The sequence below is a fragment of the Nyctereutes procyonoides genome, unplaced genomic scaffold (genome assembly GCF_905146905.1).
Source record: "Nyctereutes procyonoides isolate TBG_1078 unplaced genomic scaffold, NYPRO_anot_genome, whole genome shotgun sequence".
NCBI classification, from domain to species: Eukaryota; Metazoa; Chordata; class Mammalia; order Carnivora; family Canidae; genus Nyctereutes; species Nyctereutes procyonoides.
This window is the reverse complement of record NW_026575051.1, coordinates 170,242-186,810: the sequence shown is the minus strand read 5'-3', so window position 1 is coordinate 186,810 and position 16,569 is coordinate 170,242. Positions and strand designations below refer to the sequence as shown.

Here is a 16,569-nt window from a genome sequence, read left to right as displayed (position 1 = left end):
TGGGAATTAAGATAAAAAGCTTCTGCACAGCAAAAGAAACAGTCAACAAAACTAAAGACAACCTACAGAATGGGAGAGGATATTTGCAAATGACGTATCAGATAATGGGCTAGTATCCAAGACCTATAAAGAACTTATTAAACTCAACAGTAAAGAAATAAACAATCCAACAATCATGAAATGGGCAAAAGACATGAACAGAAATTTCGCCAAAGAAGACATAGACATGGCCAACAAGCACATGAGAAAATGCTAAGCATCACTTGCCATCAGGGAAATACAAATCAACACCAAAATGAGATACCACCTCACACCAGTGAGAATGGGGAAAATTAACAAGGCAGGAAACAATAAATGTTGGAGAGGATGTGGAGAAAGGGGAACCCCCTTACACTGTTGGTGGGAATGTGAAATGGTGCAGTCACTCTGGAAAACTGTGTGGAGGTTCCTCAAAGAGTTAAAAATAGACCTGCCCTATGACCCAGCAATTTCACTGTTGGAGATATACCCCAAAGATACAGAGGCAGTGAAACGGCAGAAAACCTGTACCCAATGTTTCTAGCAGCAATGTCCACAATAGTCAAACTGTGGAAGGAGCCTCGGTGTCCATCGAAAGATGAATGGATAAAGAAGATGTGATTTATGTATACAATGGAATATTACTCAGCCATTAGAAACTACAAATACCCACCATTTGCTTCAACGTGGATGGAACTGGAGGGTATTATGCTGAGTGAAGCAAGTCAATCGGAGATGGACCAACATTATATGTTCTCATTCATTTGGGGAATATAAAAGTAGTGAAGAGGATTATAGGGGAAAGGAGAGAAAATGAGTGGGAAATATTAGAGAGGGTGACAGAACATCAGAGACTCCTAACTCTGGGAAACGAACAAGGGGTGGTGGAAAGGGAGGTGGGTGGGGGTTTGTGGTGACTGGGTGACTGGGTGGCACTGAGAGGGATATTTGACAGGATGAGCACTGGGTGCTATATATGTTAGCAAATCGAACTCCAACAAAAAATATACGAAAAAAAGTGGTAGGTGTGTGTGTGTGTTTGTGTGCGTGCGCGTGCACTTACCCTTTTTGGGAAGATTCTGAAGTTCAGAGTTAGGATAACCAATTAGGAGCTTTGTTCCGGTCAACTTAGAATGATGGCAGAAGAGGAGAGCAGGGGAAAATGTGAACGATCTACACTGGCTAGGACTCTGGCAGCTGCCTGAGGGGCAGGAAGTAAGTCTTGCTCATCTCCCATCTGTGTCATCACTCAGCTGTGGCAGAGGAACTGGCCTTGATTTTGACTTGAGAAGATAAAAGAGAATTAGTTCCAGAAGATTTCACATGGTACTTGGAAGTTGAGCTAAATCATGATAGATAAAATCAACTCCTTTTTTCCAAATGCTAGCTTCTGTTTTTCCATATGTAATTTCCAGGGTCAAATTAATGGTTGGAAAGCATAAACATGAGTAGTTAGAAGAGCAAATTTCTAGAATTTTCACTAGAGAAGAATAGAAAATAGTGTTTTCCAAACACTATTTCTCATCTTTAATTTTTGAGTGAGTATTGACTTTAGTATTGACTGAAGTTTTCTAATTGAGCTGGGTTAGAAGTAAAATATTTTTTAAAAAGGCTTGTTCTGAAAATATAGAAAGGATCCATTTTAGAAAATTTTACCAATGATTTGGTTCTAAAGACATTTTTTCTTCCATTAATGAATAGTCTAGCCTCCCACAGAGAATTTAAAACTTATCCCCAAACAGTTCCAATAATCTTGCAAATATCTATCCAATAAAGATAATTTTTTTATATTTTAAAATATTTTAGGGACACCTGGGTGGCTCAGCCATTGAGCGTCTGCCTTTGGCTCAGGGCGTGATCCGAGACTCCCGGGATTTGAGTCCTGCATCGGGCTAACCATAGGGAGCCTGCTTCTCCCTTTGCCTAGGTCTCTGCCTCTCTCACTCTGTGTCTCTCAGGAATAAATAAATAAAATCTTTAAAAATATGTACATATTTTAAACAACTCTTATCTCACGTCAAAAATTTTATTGGAATTAACCAAGGTAATGAACTGGCACTTGAGTAACTGAATTTAAAACCCTTAAATAGGAGTCCTTAAATAGGACTCCTCTTGCTTTCCCCATTCTATCTAGTCCTTAGCCTTTCCTTTCTTCCTTCTGTTGGGTAGTGTTGAGTGTAGCCTGTTCAGTGTTGTGATTTATTTTTCATTTTGTGATTTATTTTTATTTAAGCTGAGAGTCAGTTATGAATGTTTTGAAAGTTGATTTTTTTAAGACACTAAATTAAGGTCCTGCCTACAATGTGAAAACAAGAAAAACATGTGTGTGCATGTGTGTGTATTTGCCTGAGGAGTGGGAGGTGGGTAGTGGGAAAGTAAATGAGACAAATCTCTTAAGGCCAACTGTTGGGCAGGGGACTCTTTTTCCATTAGAGACTTATTTTTTTTTATAAATTTATTTTTCATCAGTGTTCAATTTGCCAACATGCAGAATAACACCCAGTGCTCATCCCATCAAGTGCCCCCCTCAGTGCCCGTCACCCATTCACCCCTACCCCCCCCTCCTCCCCTTCCACCACCCCTAGTTCGTTTCCCAGAGTTAGGAGTCTTCATGTTCTGTAGAGACTTAATTTGAACCAGTATGACGTTTTTACTTTAAAAAAACAAATCTAGGTTTATTTATTGATATTTTGTTTTCATGTATAAAAACCAACTATGTAGAAAATTGCTAATATTGCTCAATTACAATGCTAAAATAAGAGGAGATAGGCAAAAGACTCATTACACTTGAAAAGTCATTCAAGTAATACAGCAACCCCAAAATTAAAAATAAACTGAATTTATGAGAATGTACTAGCCTTTTCTTACCAAGCGTTATAGTTAACTTTCTATCTTCTTTATATTTTATTCTATTTTCCTAGATATGTCTGGTGTAAAATAGGAACCAATATTTTTTCCCACTTTCAAAGACTTGTTTCTAAAGTACTGAAATGCTTAAAGTAGTGTATTAGTTAAACTATTCTTAATCATACGGACATTAACTAATATCCAAAAAGATACAGGTAATCTTGAAGACAATTCTTTTAACATTTTTAATTAATTTTTAATTGATGTATAGCTGACAAATGTTATATTCAAATTCTTTTTTTAAAAATACGTGCTTCAGTTATTGTGCTGTTAATGTCTAAGAGTCAATGGCTTTTAAATTATATTTATAGAATCTATATTATCCTTCCTTCTCTCCTACCATTCTGTTTGTTCCTCTAGTTATTAATTTGGGTTGAAAAATAATTATATTTATGCCGTTGACAGAAAAAAAAATACTTCTACAAAAGAGAAGCTACATAAAAATCTATTAAAGCTCACTATACTGTAAGATCTCATATCGATGTACTGATTGCAATGTAATATTATTTCTTTAAAGGAGTAAAGCATATTCATTCTGTGGAGGAGGCAATCATGGTTATAACAATGAATTTAAGAGCATGGAGGTAACCTACTGCTTTATTATTTTTTTTAACAAGTATTTATTGAGCACCTGCTTTTTTTTTTTGAAGATTTTATTTATTCATTCATGAGAGACACAGAAAGAGAGGCAGAGTCATAGGCAGAAGGAGGAGGAGTCTCCCTGCAAGGAGCCTGATGAGGGACTCAATCCCGGGACTCTAGGATCACGCCCCGAGCCAAAGGCAGGCTCAACTGCTGAGCTACCCAGGCTTCCAGAGCACCTACTTTGTGATAGGCAATCTTTAGGACCCTTGTGTACAGCACTGAATGAAACAGATAAGGATCTCTGCTCTCATGAAGCTTTCATTCTATCAGAGGAATATAGACAATTGGCATAATAAGGAAATACATTATTTGGTATGTTAGGAGATAAGTGCTATGGGAACTAAAAGTAAAGCATAGTAGGTAGAAACTGGGTGTGTTTCAGGGTACCAGAGGGGGTAGTATGCGGTTTTACATAAGGTGGAGAAGATAAGATTCATTGAGAGGATGTTTGAACAGAGACTCAAAGACGGTGAAAAAAATCAACCTTTCAAATATTCAGGGGACAAGTGTCCCGGGCTGAGGAAAGAGCCAGTGCAAAGGCCCAAGGGGGCAAACCTGCCTGATACGCTGGGGATGAGAGAGCCTTCATAGACTATGACTGGCTGATGCAACAGGAAGGACCAAGGGTTCAAGTGGGTATCTTAAGTTCAAAATATGTATTAGACATGCAAGTAGAGATGTTATATAGGCACCTATGCCTATGTAGAGAATCCATCTACACAGATTAAAACTTGGGTTTTAGGAATGTAAATTATTTAAGAGATATGCAACTAGATAAGACCCCCAGAAACTGAGTGTAAGTAGAAAGGAAGACCAAGTACTGAGTTCTAAGCAATTCTACTTGAAGAGGTTGAAAGAAAGAGAATCACTGGCAAATACACCTATAAGTATAGCCAGTAAGGAAGGAAGAAAACCAGGAGCATAGTATGTCATAGAAGCCCAGGGAAGAGACTATTTGGAAGAGTCCATGTAGCTGATATTCCCCCATAGGTAAAGCTTTATGATTTTTGCAGCCTGGTTGTCTTATCTATTTCCATTAATACACACACACACACACACACACACACACACACACCCCTTCCCAAATAGAGAAAATGTGTGGGGCTCTTTTTGAATATAGTGCATTTCAACATTGTCATGCTGAGCTATATATCCTTGTAAAAATTTGGAAAGTCTCTGGAGACAGAGTGCTTCTCTATTATATAGAGTAATTATTTGATAATTAAGCTAATCACTATCAGGAAAACTTACGCCTTAGGTTTTTGCTAGAAAAATTATATAGCCCTGTTACTGCAAAATAATTTGGAAAATAAATATATATGGCCCTGTTACTGCAAAAATAATTATTTATGTTTGACACTTCTTGTTCTTTACAACCTGGAAGTATTAAATGTGTTATGAATAATATAATTAAGTTAAACATGAGTTAATTCAATGTAAATAAAAATATTTAGGTTTCTTCACCCTAAAAGTAAAGGGGAGATATATTTGAGAAATCAGTTGGTTAATATAAGTTGTGAGAAAACTTAGTGTTTAGAAACATCAACAGTTTTTGGCCACGTGTTAACATATTTGAATGATGATATGAAATGACTATGAAAAGGGCATCTAATGTTATATGATGAATTTATAATTTATACTGTCTAGCTATAGAAGAACTATGCTTACATTGCTTGTCTTCCGTTGTTTGTTTCTCCTCATCTGTAGACATAAGAGGTGCTGTGGAAGCAGGTACATTTAGAGAAAGTAAACACAACACAGATGATATTTGATTGTACTGTTGAGATCCCAATCATAGGTGCAAATGATATAAAAATCACTTTCAAATCTGAAAATAAATCTTTACAATAGCCTCAGACATAACTGGAGAGCTATGACAGAAGGAAAATTGTGTCTCTTCCAACATCTGTTTTTGAGTTGAGATGGTATCTAATAACAGTAGGACTTTTACCACCTAGGCTATCTTCTTGGCACATGGATCCAGTTTTAAAGAGAAAGCTGAAATTGAACCATTTGAAAATATTGAAGTCTATAACCTTATATGTGGTGAGTACATCTATATATATTTAACATCAAAATGTGGATATGGTAAAAAAATGTGGCTATGGTTTTAGAAATATGTATTTTGAAATTGGTAGTAAACTGAATCCCCGAAGTGGATGCTCTGTACTAAGAAAGTAGAAAAGATGGGAATGAGTCCTCATTCAGAATGATTGAACTGTAAGAGTGAATTCTTTGTTTCCTGATAATGATAAACATTAGATGTCAGGAGACCAGCTTTTCAATCAGTTACTTAGTATTTGAAAATTTCATAAAACTTAGACAAATAAAATTACATTTCTAACTTTTCAAAGCAGGATAAAAAACAACCCTATAAGCTCAAATGTTTTATCTATCTATCTATCTATCTATTTATTTATTTTGTAATTACAGAGAAAAAGCTTCTGGCATAAAAGGATGATAGAAAGTCCTATTATGGGCAGATGCTTGGGATTATACCCAGTGTTTAAAAAAAAAAAACACCAAAACCACCTTAAAGAATTGGAGTCCTCAGGGATCTCCTCTACCCTTCCACCTACATGCTTACTTCAGACCATTGTACTAATAAATCATTTATCTAGGCAAGGCAAATGGATAAGTTGCAATTACGCCTTGCGCTTTAGGAGTTCTGACATAAATACACTCATAGTTGTCATTCCTAATCTTGCCAAAGGCCTGTGGTGATTGAATATGGCTTAGAAACCAAAAAGCATCCATTTGAAAACAATGTGTTGTAGTCTTAACAACTCTTGGTTACCAAGCTGAGTTTGTGGTCAGGGATGCTGGCCCTTTATGGGGAGGCTTAGAAGAAACTAGATAGGATTTCAGTTCTAAGTGAGATCTATTTGGTGGTATTCAGCAGGAGCCACTTAAAGAACTGTGTTTGTAAACTATTTATATATTGTGTTGTAGAAAAAAAACAGAAAAAGCTATCTAAATATTACACAAAATTTACGAGTTTAATATTTTAAAGATATTTGTCCTTAGAGAAGTCTCATATAAACCAAGTGAATATATCACAACTAAGATTGTAAATTATTTAAGTTCTTCAAAATTGTTTTTGATAAAAGTATAGCTTTGTATGCTAGAGAACCAGGATATGCTTAAGGAGCAAAGTGATCATTTAAGCGATGATACTTTTCTCTGGAGGAGCAGAAACAGTTCCTGGAAATGCCTGTAGCTTCTATAACAAATGCTGGCACTCTCTAGAAAGAGGGGGTGATAGAAACTGTGTTGGAGAGGGCAGTGGCACCTGGGTGGCAGTTAAGAGTTTGACCCTTGGTTTCAGCTCAGGTCATGGTCTTGGGGTAGTGGGATTGAACCCTACATCAGGCTCTCTGCTCAGTGGGGATTCTGCTTGGGGATTCTCCTTCTCCCTCTCCTTCTGCCCCATCCCCAGGCCACCCCTCTCTAAAAAAAAAACACTCCCCCCAAAACCACCAAAAAACAAAACCAGGGGGAAGAGTCACTAACTTGAACGGCAGATATAGTACAAGACGATGTTACAGGAGAATTTATTAAAGGCAGTTTTGTTTTCTTCCATCTTATATATAAATGCTGTTGCCTTTTAATTTAAAACTACTTTGAACTTATTTTAAAAACAGATCTTCTACACATTCAACCAGCACCAAACAATGGCACCCACGGTAGTTTAAACCATCTTCTGAAGGTACCTTTTTACGAGCCATCCCATGCAGAGGAAGTGTCAAAGTTTTCTGTTTGTGGCTTTACTGTTCCATTGCCCACAGATGCTCTAGATTGTTCATGCCCTGAGCTACAAAATGTAAGTAATAACTTAACATATCCATAAGAATGTAAAGGGGCAAGTAAATCTATAACCGGGCTTATAACCAGAGTAGTTGACCACCAGGTTTGTGTTCTAGCTTAGGTATTTACTAAGTAAATGTATGTGGTTTTTCCAAAACTTGTCTGGAAATGAGAGATGCATTGTAAGATTGAGTGTGTGAATATGCTTTGTAAACTGGAAAGCACTATCTGGAAATTATTAGTTCCCTTGTGAGCTAAGTGTCAAGCCTTCAAAACAGTAGAATCTTGGAGCTCTCTTGGATTTCTTTTGCTTTTTCTCTGACACACTTTTATTATTATTACTTTTTAATTTTTTTTATTGGAGTTCAGTTTACCAACATATAGCATAACACCCAGTGCTCATCCCACCAAGTGCCCCCCTCAGTGCCCATCACCCAGTCTCTTGGATTTCTTTCATCAACATAAACCTCTTTCAGCTGCAAGACCGCATACAGGTCTTTTTAGTGGTTCAGGCACTTGGCTGAGTTCAGGGTCTTGACTTCAGATCCCAGGAGACTCAGTAAGGTGAGATTCCAGTGGTAGGAGCCCTCACCCCCACCCCCCAAAGACAAGGAGTCAGAACAGAAGCTCCAAATTTAAGGACCAACCCTATCCATGAGAACTGCAACACAAGGATGTGGGCTGGGATTTTGGAATGGAGTTGGAGCCCAGTTATTAAGAGTCCATCAAGTTAAAACCAATGTCAAGGTGCATTTGATGCCAAATTTAAAATGTTGTGGAACTCTAAGTATCTGCTGTCTCAGGTAAGAATTATTCCTCGTAGCCAGGAGTCAGCAAAGACATGATTTTCTCTAATCCTCATGGTAACATTACACCACATAGATCAATAAGTATTTATAAATAAATGCTGACCAAGAGTCTTGAATGGACAAAAGTCCAGTCAAGATTTCCAATAAAAATCAAATCCACAGCCAAGATCAGGGTAGGGGTGTGGATTCCTTATCTATAGCTTACCTCGATGAAACTGCCTTTGAAAATAATCATCTTATCATAATAAAACATTACAATGTGGATGTTTTATCTCTGTTTTAGGAGCAAAGAAGGGTCAGAGAGGCTAGGTAAACTGCCCAAAGTCACAGAAATTTGGTCTACCTGACTACAAATGTCCAAATTCTTCTCTGTAAAGAATGCCCTTTGCTATTCAAAATGTGGTCACAGGATCAGCATCTGCTTCACTTGCAAGCTGATCAGAGGTCCAGAATCTCAGGGCCCACTGGGCTCAGGTTTACTAATTGAAATCTGCATTTTAATAAGAGCCTCAGTGAGTTGTACTCATACTAGCTTGTGAAGCCCAGGGATGTTGTCCTGCCAATTTAGTAGTTGATTCTAGCTGTGGTCAAAATGCTTTGCCCCGTTATCTTGTATCTTTGCAGACTCCCACACAAAGCATCCCAAGCAGTAGTAGTATGTCTGTATTTCTGAGCATGGCAGAATGGGAATTTAAACTCAAGTTAGGGGGATCTCTGGGTGGCTCAGTGGTTTAGCGCCTGCCTTTGGCCCAGGGCGCGATCCTGGAGTCCCGGGATCGAGTCCCGTGTTGGGCTCCTGGTATGGAGCCTGCTTCTCCCTCGTCCTGTGTCTCTGCCTCTCTCTCTCTCTCTCTCTCTCTCTACCATAAATAAATCTTAAAAAAATATACTCAAGTTAGTTTGGCTTCTTTGTTGGGTAGCACAACATTTGGGTGTGACTGCAGAAATAATCCTGATGGCCTTTTACACGTGTTATCACTTTGACTTACTTTCTCTTTCCCACGTTGTTTTGCAGAGTACTTCTCTAGAACACGTGAATCAAATGCTAAATCTCCCTCAAGACCAAAGTAAGTCAATAGAAAATATGTTAAGCCTTTGGTGTGTAGGCCTAACAAAACACAATATTATCTTTTGGGGATTCTTTATAATAAGCTCCCAGAGGCTTTTGAACATAAAGATTGTATTGCTGATATACAGCAAGAAAAAACCTCCACAAAACCATATCTAATAACAACAGTTGTAAGCCTGGGGCACTTGCAGTGGTTCCAGGAACATAACAAATTTCCTTCAAATGGTTGTGGCTGTTCTTTTTGTTACATGTGAATGGCCCAAACTGCCTACCCCTCCAGCTTCTTGGCTGTGTGACTGGGCCAAATCACTTAACCTTTCTGTGCCTCAGTCTCCTTATCTATAATCATGGTACCCACCTCATGTCATTGTAAAGACTGAAAGAGTTAATCCATGGAAAGAATCTAGAACAGTGCCTGGCCCATAACAACATTCTTATTACCTATAATCTTTTAAATGTTCTTGTGTTAAACTCACTAGGCCTGTTGGATCATTTATAAAATGGGAGTACCTTCTCTATAGAGCTTTTGTGAAAATTAAATGAGTTAATATAGGTGTGTACTTAGAATGGTGCCTGGCACAGAAGAGTTCAGTAAATATCTTTGTTTATAATCATTTTATAGTCTGTAGGCATGACATGAATACCTTGTAGGTTTTTAAACCATCAATAACTGATGGATTTTTAAAATATAATAACAGGCATATAAATAATTATATTAGGACATACTTATTTATAAAATGGCAATATCTTTCCTATGATAATTATTAAGGTGGATCATCTTTGTTACAAAGTATGTCCTTTGGTTTTGAGGTTTCATCTCTTCAAATATGTCCTGTGAGCAGTTAGCTGCTTGGCCAAATTACTTTTCTAAGCCCTAATTTTGTAATATACAGAATGGAACAGTAACACTTAGCCTCAGAGTTGTAAGGATTAAGAAGTTAAGTATGTAAAATATTTATCAGAGAAACTGGTGCACTATAAACCACCAGAGAATAATGACGCTTTCATGTATGGAAGCATTTGCTAATTTTACAAGCATTTTCATTTTATGTTATTTTTACTCTAGTAACAGCAACAGAGAAACTAAATTTACCATTTGGGAGGCCCAGGGTTATGCAGAAGAACAAGGAACACTGTCTTCTATATCACAGGGAGTATGTCAGTGGATTTGGAAAAGCTATCAAGATGCCCTTGTGGAGTTCATATACAGTACCCAAACCAGTAAGTACCTGTGTCCCTTGATCCATGAAGACTGGAAAAAAAAATCTGTGGTTCCCTAATATTCTAAGAACTGAATTTTAATTTTCCAGTAGAGATCCCAAAGGGAGTTCACAGTGTCCCAGTTATTTCTCAAAAGAATTTGTGGGTGCTATGTGGGTGCAAAAGGGGAACACGTTGTGTTCTGCCCGGAGAAATTAAAAGATGTGTATGGGCCAGTTGTAAGGCAATTAGAAAAGAAGCTTTTGAAGAGCGGCGTCAGAAAACACAGAGGCACACTATCTGTTTTGTATATCCTAAGTACACAGTGGGTGCACCTAAAAGGTGATGCCGAATAGATTATAAAGGGCTTTACACTTATTTGGTTGTTTACCACATACTTTACTCTCTGCTGTGTATTATGGTAGGCACAAAGAACATAATGTGAATAAGCAGTAATCCTTCCCTTTAGAATCTACTTCTCCAATAGGTCAGGCTAGACTTACATATATAGATGTGCTATATCATAAATCTCTCGAGGCTGAGGTTGAGAATGCAATTATTGATATTCTTTTCTTTTTTCACTGTCTAGCAATCTCTCTTTCAATAAGTGACCCAGGGACATTTGACTACCAAAAGGAAGAAAATGTCAGATCTCTGGCTGACACCATATACAAAATTAAATTGCTGGTGGATTTATAGACCTAAATTTGAACAGCAAATCCATGTTTTCCTTTGCGTGTATCCTTATGACCTTGGGATAGAGATGATTTCCTTAGGACACAACAACAACAACAACAAATACAGAGGGAATTGGTTAATTTGGCTATATTAATGTTAATGTGTGACAAAAAGAAAGTTATGGATGAGACAATATATTTGTGTTGTATGTGAGAAACAAGAGGTGAATATCCAGAATGGTAATTAAGATCCAGAATAGCTAATAAATTTCCAATAAACGAGAAAACTACAAATGTCTTAGTTAATAAATGGGCAATGAGTATGAGCCAAGCAATTGAACCTCATTAGCAACCAGGGAAAAGTAAAGGAAAGCAAAAATTAAAGTCTGCCAAAAATCAGTCAAAACACCCCTTCAGGGCATGGATGGTTCTGATTGATGTATCCTCACACAATACAGCTGCCCAGTAAATGTTTCCTGAATGAATGTGTTGGCTACATTAATCCAGCCATTATTTTTAAGGACTGAAGGACAAAGCAGTACTTTCAACTGGAAGGGTAAATAAATAATCAAGAAGCTGTTTTTGTAAAGAAAACTGTGATATCTTAGGTCCAAGACTGATGACAAACCTCAACCTATTACTATTCTTGCTTAGGGGAGAGATACCCCCAGCTATGGTTTTCTTTTTTTAATATTCCCCTGGCTATTCGGGGTCTTTTCTGATTCCACACAAATCTGAAAATAATTTGTTCTAACTCTCTGAAGAAAGTCCATGGTATTTTGATAGGGATTGCATTAAACGTGTACATTGCCCTGGGTAACATTGACATTTTCACAATATTAATTCTGCCAATCCATGAGCATGGAATATTTTTCCATCTCTTTCTCTCTTCCTCAATTTCTTTCAGAAGTGTTCTATAGTGTTTAGGGTATAGATCCTTTACCTCTTTGGTTAGGTTTATTCCTAAGTACCTTATGCTTTTGAGTGCTATTGTAAATGGGATGGACTCCTTAATTTCTCTTTCTTCAGTCTCATTGTTAGTGTATAGGAATGCCATTGATTTCTGGGCATTGATTTTGTATCCTGCCATGCTACCAAATTGCTGTATGAGTTCTGCAATCTTGGGGTGGAGGCTTTCGGGTATTCTACGTAGAGTATCATGTCATCGGCGAAGAGGGAGAGTTTGACTTCTTTGCCAATTTGAATGCCTTTAATGTCTTTTTTTTGTCTGATTGCTGAGGTTAGGACTTCCAATACTATGTTGAATAGCAGTGGTGAGAGTGGACATCCCTGTCTTGTTCCTGATCTTAGGGAAAAGGCTCCCAGTGCTTTTCCACTGAGAATGATATTTGCTGTGGGCTTTTTGTAGATGGCTTTTAAGATGTTGAGGAAAGTTCCCTCTATCCCTACACTCTGAAGAGTTTTGATCAGGAATGGATGCTGTATTTTGTCAAATGCTTTCTCTGCATCTAATGAGAGGATCATATGGTTCTTGGTTTTTCTCTTGCTGATATGATGAATCACATTGATTGTTTTATGAGTGTTGAACCAGCCTTGTGTCCTGGGGATAAATCCTACTTGGTCATGGTGAATAATTTTCTTTTTTTAAAATTTATTTACGATAGTCATACAGAGAGAGAGAGAGAGGCAGAGACACAGGCAGAGGGAGAAGCAGGCTCCATGCACCGGGAGCCTGACGTGGGATTCGATCCTGGGTCTCCAGGATCGCGCCCTGGGCCAAAGGCAGGTGCCAAACTGCTGCGCCACCCAGGGATCCTGGTGAATAATTTTCTTAATGTGTTGTTGGATCCTATTGGCTAATATCTTGTTGAGAATTTTTGCATCCATGTTCATCAGGGATATTGGTCTGTAATTCTCCTTTTTGGTGGGGTCTTTGTCTGGTTTTGGAATTTAGGTGATGCTGGCCTCATAGAACGAATTTGGAAGTACTCCATCTCTTTCTATCTTTCCAAACAGCTTTAGTGGAATAGGTATGATTTCTTCTTTAAACGTTTGATAGAATTCCCCTGGGAAGCCATCTGGCCCTGGACTCTTGTGTCTTGGGAGGTTTTTGATGACTTCTTCAATTTCCTCCCTGGTTATTGGCCTGTTCAGGTTTTCTATTTCTTCCTGCTCCAGTTTTGGTAGTTTGTGGCTTTCCAGGAATGCATCCATTTCTTCTAGATTGCCTAATTTATTGGCGTAGAGCTGTTCATAATACGTTTTTAAAATCGTTTGTATTTCCTTGGTGTTGGTAGTGATCTCTCCTTTCTCATTCATGATTTTATTAATTTGAGTGTTCTCTCTCTTCTTTTTAATAAGGTTGGCTAATGGTTTATCTATCTTATTAATTCGTTCAAAGAACCAACTCCTGGTTCTGTTGATCTGTTCCACAGTTCTTCTGGTCTCAATTTCGTTGAGTTCTGCTCGAATTTTAATTAACTCTCTTCTGCTGGGTGTAGGATTTATCTGCTGTTTTTTCTCTAGTTCCTTTATGTGTAAGGTTAGCTTTTGTATTTGAGTTCTTTCCAGTTTTTGAATGGATGCTTGTATTGCGATGCATTTCCCCCTCAGGACTCCTTTTGCTGCATCCCAAAGATTTTGAACAGTTGTATCTTCATTTTCATTAGTTTCCATGAATCTTTTTAATTCTTCCTTAATTTCCTGGTTGACCCTTTTGTCTTTTAGCAGCATGGTCCTTAACCTCCACGTGTTTGAGGTCCTTCCAAACTTCTTCTTGTGATTGAGTTCTAATTTCAAGGCATTATGGTCTGAGAATATGCAGGGGACGATCCCAATCTTTTGGTATTGGTTCAGACCCGATTTGTGACCCAGTATGTGGTCTATTCTGGAGAAAGTTCCATGTGCACTTTAGAAGAATGTGTATTCAGTTGAGTTTGGATGTAAAGTTCTGTAGATATCTGTGAAATCCATCTGGTCCAGTGTATCATTTAAAGCTCTTGTTTCTTTGGAGATGTTGTGCTTAGAAGACCTATGGAGGGTAGAAAGCGCTAAATTGAAGTCACCAAGTATAAGTCTATTATTATCAAAGTATGTCTTCACTTTGGTTATTAATTGATTGATATATTTTGCAGCTCCCACATTCGGGGCATATATATTGAGGATTGTTAAGTCCTCTTGTTGGATGGATCCTTTAAGTATGATATAGTGTCCCTCTCCATCTCTCACTACAGTCTTCAGGGTAAATTTTAGTTTATCTGATATAAGGATGGCTACCCCTGCTTTCTTTTGAGAACCATTTGAATGGTAAATGGATCTCCAACCTTTTATTTTCAGGCTGTAGGTGTCCTTCTGTCTAAAATGAGTGTCTTGTAGACAGCAAATAGATGGGTCCTGCTTTTTTATCCAGTCTGAAACCCTGCGCCTTTTGATGGGGTCATTAAGCCCTTTCACGTCCAGAGTTACTATTGACAGATATGAGTTTAGTGTCATCATGATATCTATTCAGTCCTTGTTTTTGTGGATTGTTCCACTGAACTTCTTCTTACAGGGGAATTTTAAGAGTCCCCCTTAAAATTTCTTGCAGAGCTGGTTTGGAGGTCACATATTCTTTCAGTTCCTGCCTGTCTTGGAAGCTCTTTATCTCTCCTTCCGTTTTGAATGAGAGCCTTACTGGGTAGAGTATTCCTGGCTGCATGTTCTTTCATTTAGGACCCTGAATATATCCTGCCAGTCCTTTCTGGCCTGCCAGGTCTCTGTGGAGAGGTCTGCTGTTACCCTAATACTCCGCCCCATAAAAGTCAGGGACTTTTTGTCTCTTGCTGCTTTAAGGATCTTCTCTTTATCTTTGTAATTTGCAAGCTTCACTATTAAATGTCGAGGTGTTGAACGGTTTTTATTGATTTTAGGGGGGGGATCTATTTCCTGGATCTGAATCCCTTTTCCCTTCCCAGATTGGGAAAGTTTTCAGCTAGGATTTGTTCAAATACATATTCTGGCCCTTTGTCCGCCCGGGAAGATTGGTGCAGCTCCTGCTTCTCCGGGACGGGGCTCTCCTGTCCTAGGGACACTCGACTCGGCCTCAGCCCGGGTCCTCGCGGGGCCCCTCCCCCTTGGAGGCCTTTTGTTTCTTTATTTCTTTTTCCCGTCTTTCTACCTTGATAGAAGCACGAACTCTTCTCACTGTAGCGTTTCAGCTGTTCTCTCTTTAGATCTCAGGCCGAATTCGTAGATTTTCAGGATGATTTGAAGGTTATCTAGGTAACTTGGTGGGGACAGGTGATTTGGGGACCCTACTCTTCCGCCATCTTCCCTGCTATATAGCTACAATTGTTTAAGTCCCCAAATAAGTAAGTTAAGAAAACTGAGGCTTCTTTGAATTACATGTTCTCAGATTCCCCAACAGTTTGTATGTGTATTTTTTTAAAATTTTTAATATATATATATATATTTATTTATTTATTTATGATAGTCACACAGAATGAGAGAGAGAGGCAGAGACACAGGCAGAGGGAGAAGTAGGCTCCGTGCAGAAGCCCGATGTGGACTTGATCCCAGTTCCTGGGATCACATCCTGAGTTGAAGGCAGATGCTCAAACCACCCAGGCATCCCTCGTATGTGTATTTTTAAAAGGAATTATTTTTATTTTACTTTCAATATTTACTTGTAAGTACACCATATGTCATTACCACCTAAAAATTAGATCCTGAAAATAATTTTTGTTTTTTAGCAGGAGCTCTCATTATTCATTTGCTCTTAATTTAGGATTTTATTCTGCAAATATTCCTTTCCTGGATGTATTTGATTTGCCCTCCCACTGTCCCTAACCAGAAGGGAACCACAGAAGAAAACATTGAAGACACTCATTTCCATTGCTTGTGTACACCTGATTCACTAAGAAAAAAGGATAGGAAAAGGTTAAATGAAAAACATTCTAGGGAAGTTACAAACCATATAAGGTGTGGGTTAGCCACAACTGTGGGCGTAACTTTGTTTTTTCTTTTTCTCTCTTTCAACAGGGAGACTCATCGCCTCTTCCTCCCACTGTCCCAGACTGTCTGCGGGCTGATGTCAGAGTTGCTCCTTCTGAAAGCCAAAAGTGTTCCTTTTATTTAGCAGACAAGAATATCACCCATGGCTTCCTCTATCCTCCTGGTTAGTATGACTGTTTTTTAGGGCAGCACTTTAGAAAGCCCTCATCAGCTGGATGTGGGCGTGTGCCTTAAACATGTTCTCCCTCCACCAAAACTACCTGCTTGGGCAAAACTAACTGCCCAGGAGGCTTCCAGTGGTTGTAGGGTGACCTATAGCCAAGCAACAGCTATAAGAAAGACTAATAAATTTTGCAGTGGGAACCACACATCAGCTCTAATCTGGCTGAGATGTTCAGAGAATTTGGCAGGTTTAGGTGTAATTTTAAAACTGAATGAAGATTCTTTGGAAAGGGACACAAGGCATCTAAAAAAACCATTTTTT

The 16,569-nt window shown here is 38.3% G+C and overlaps 1 protein-coding gene across 1 annotated transcript in view; it reads left to right on the top strand.

Moving 5' to 3' along the window:
• The window catches only part of LOC129512935 (ectonucleotide pyrophosphatase/phosphodiesterase family member 3), an 84,748-nt gene that overhangs the window by 60,112 nt on the left and 8,067 nt on the right, over positions 1-16,569 (top strand). Inside the window, exons 16-21 of the mRNA XM_055330530.1 lie at positions 3,443-3,509; positions 5,529-5,616; positions 7,215-7,393; positions 9,202-9,253; positions 10,322-10,476; positions 16,113-16,248. Of these exons, the coding sequence (XP_055186505.1) occupies positions 3,443-3,509; positions 5,529-5,616; positions 7,215-7,393; positions 9,202-9,253; positions 10,322-10,476; positions 16,113-16,248 (677 nt within the window). The remainder of the gene's footprint in view (positions 1-3,442; positions 3,510-5,528; positions 5,617-7,214; positions 7,394-9,201; positions 9,254-10,321; positions 10,477-16,112; positions 16,249-16,569) is intronic.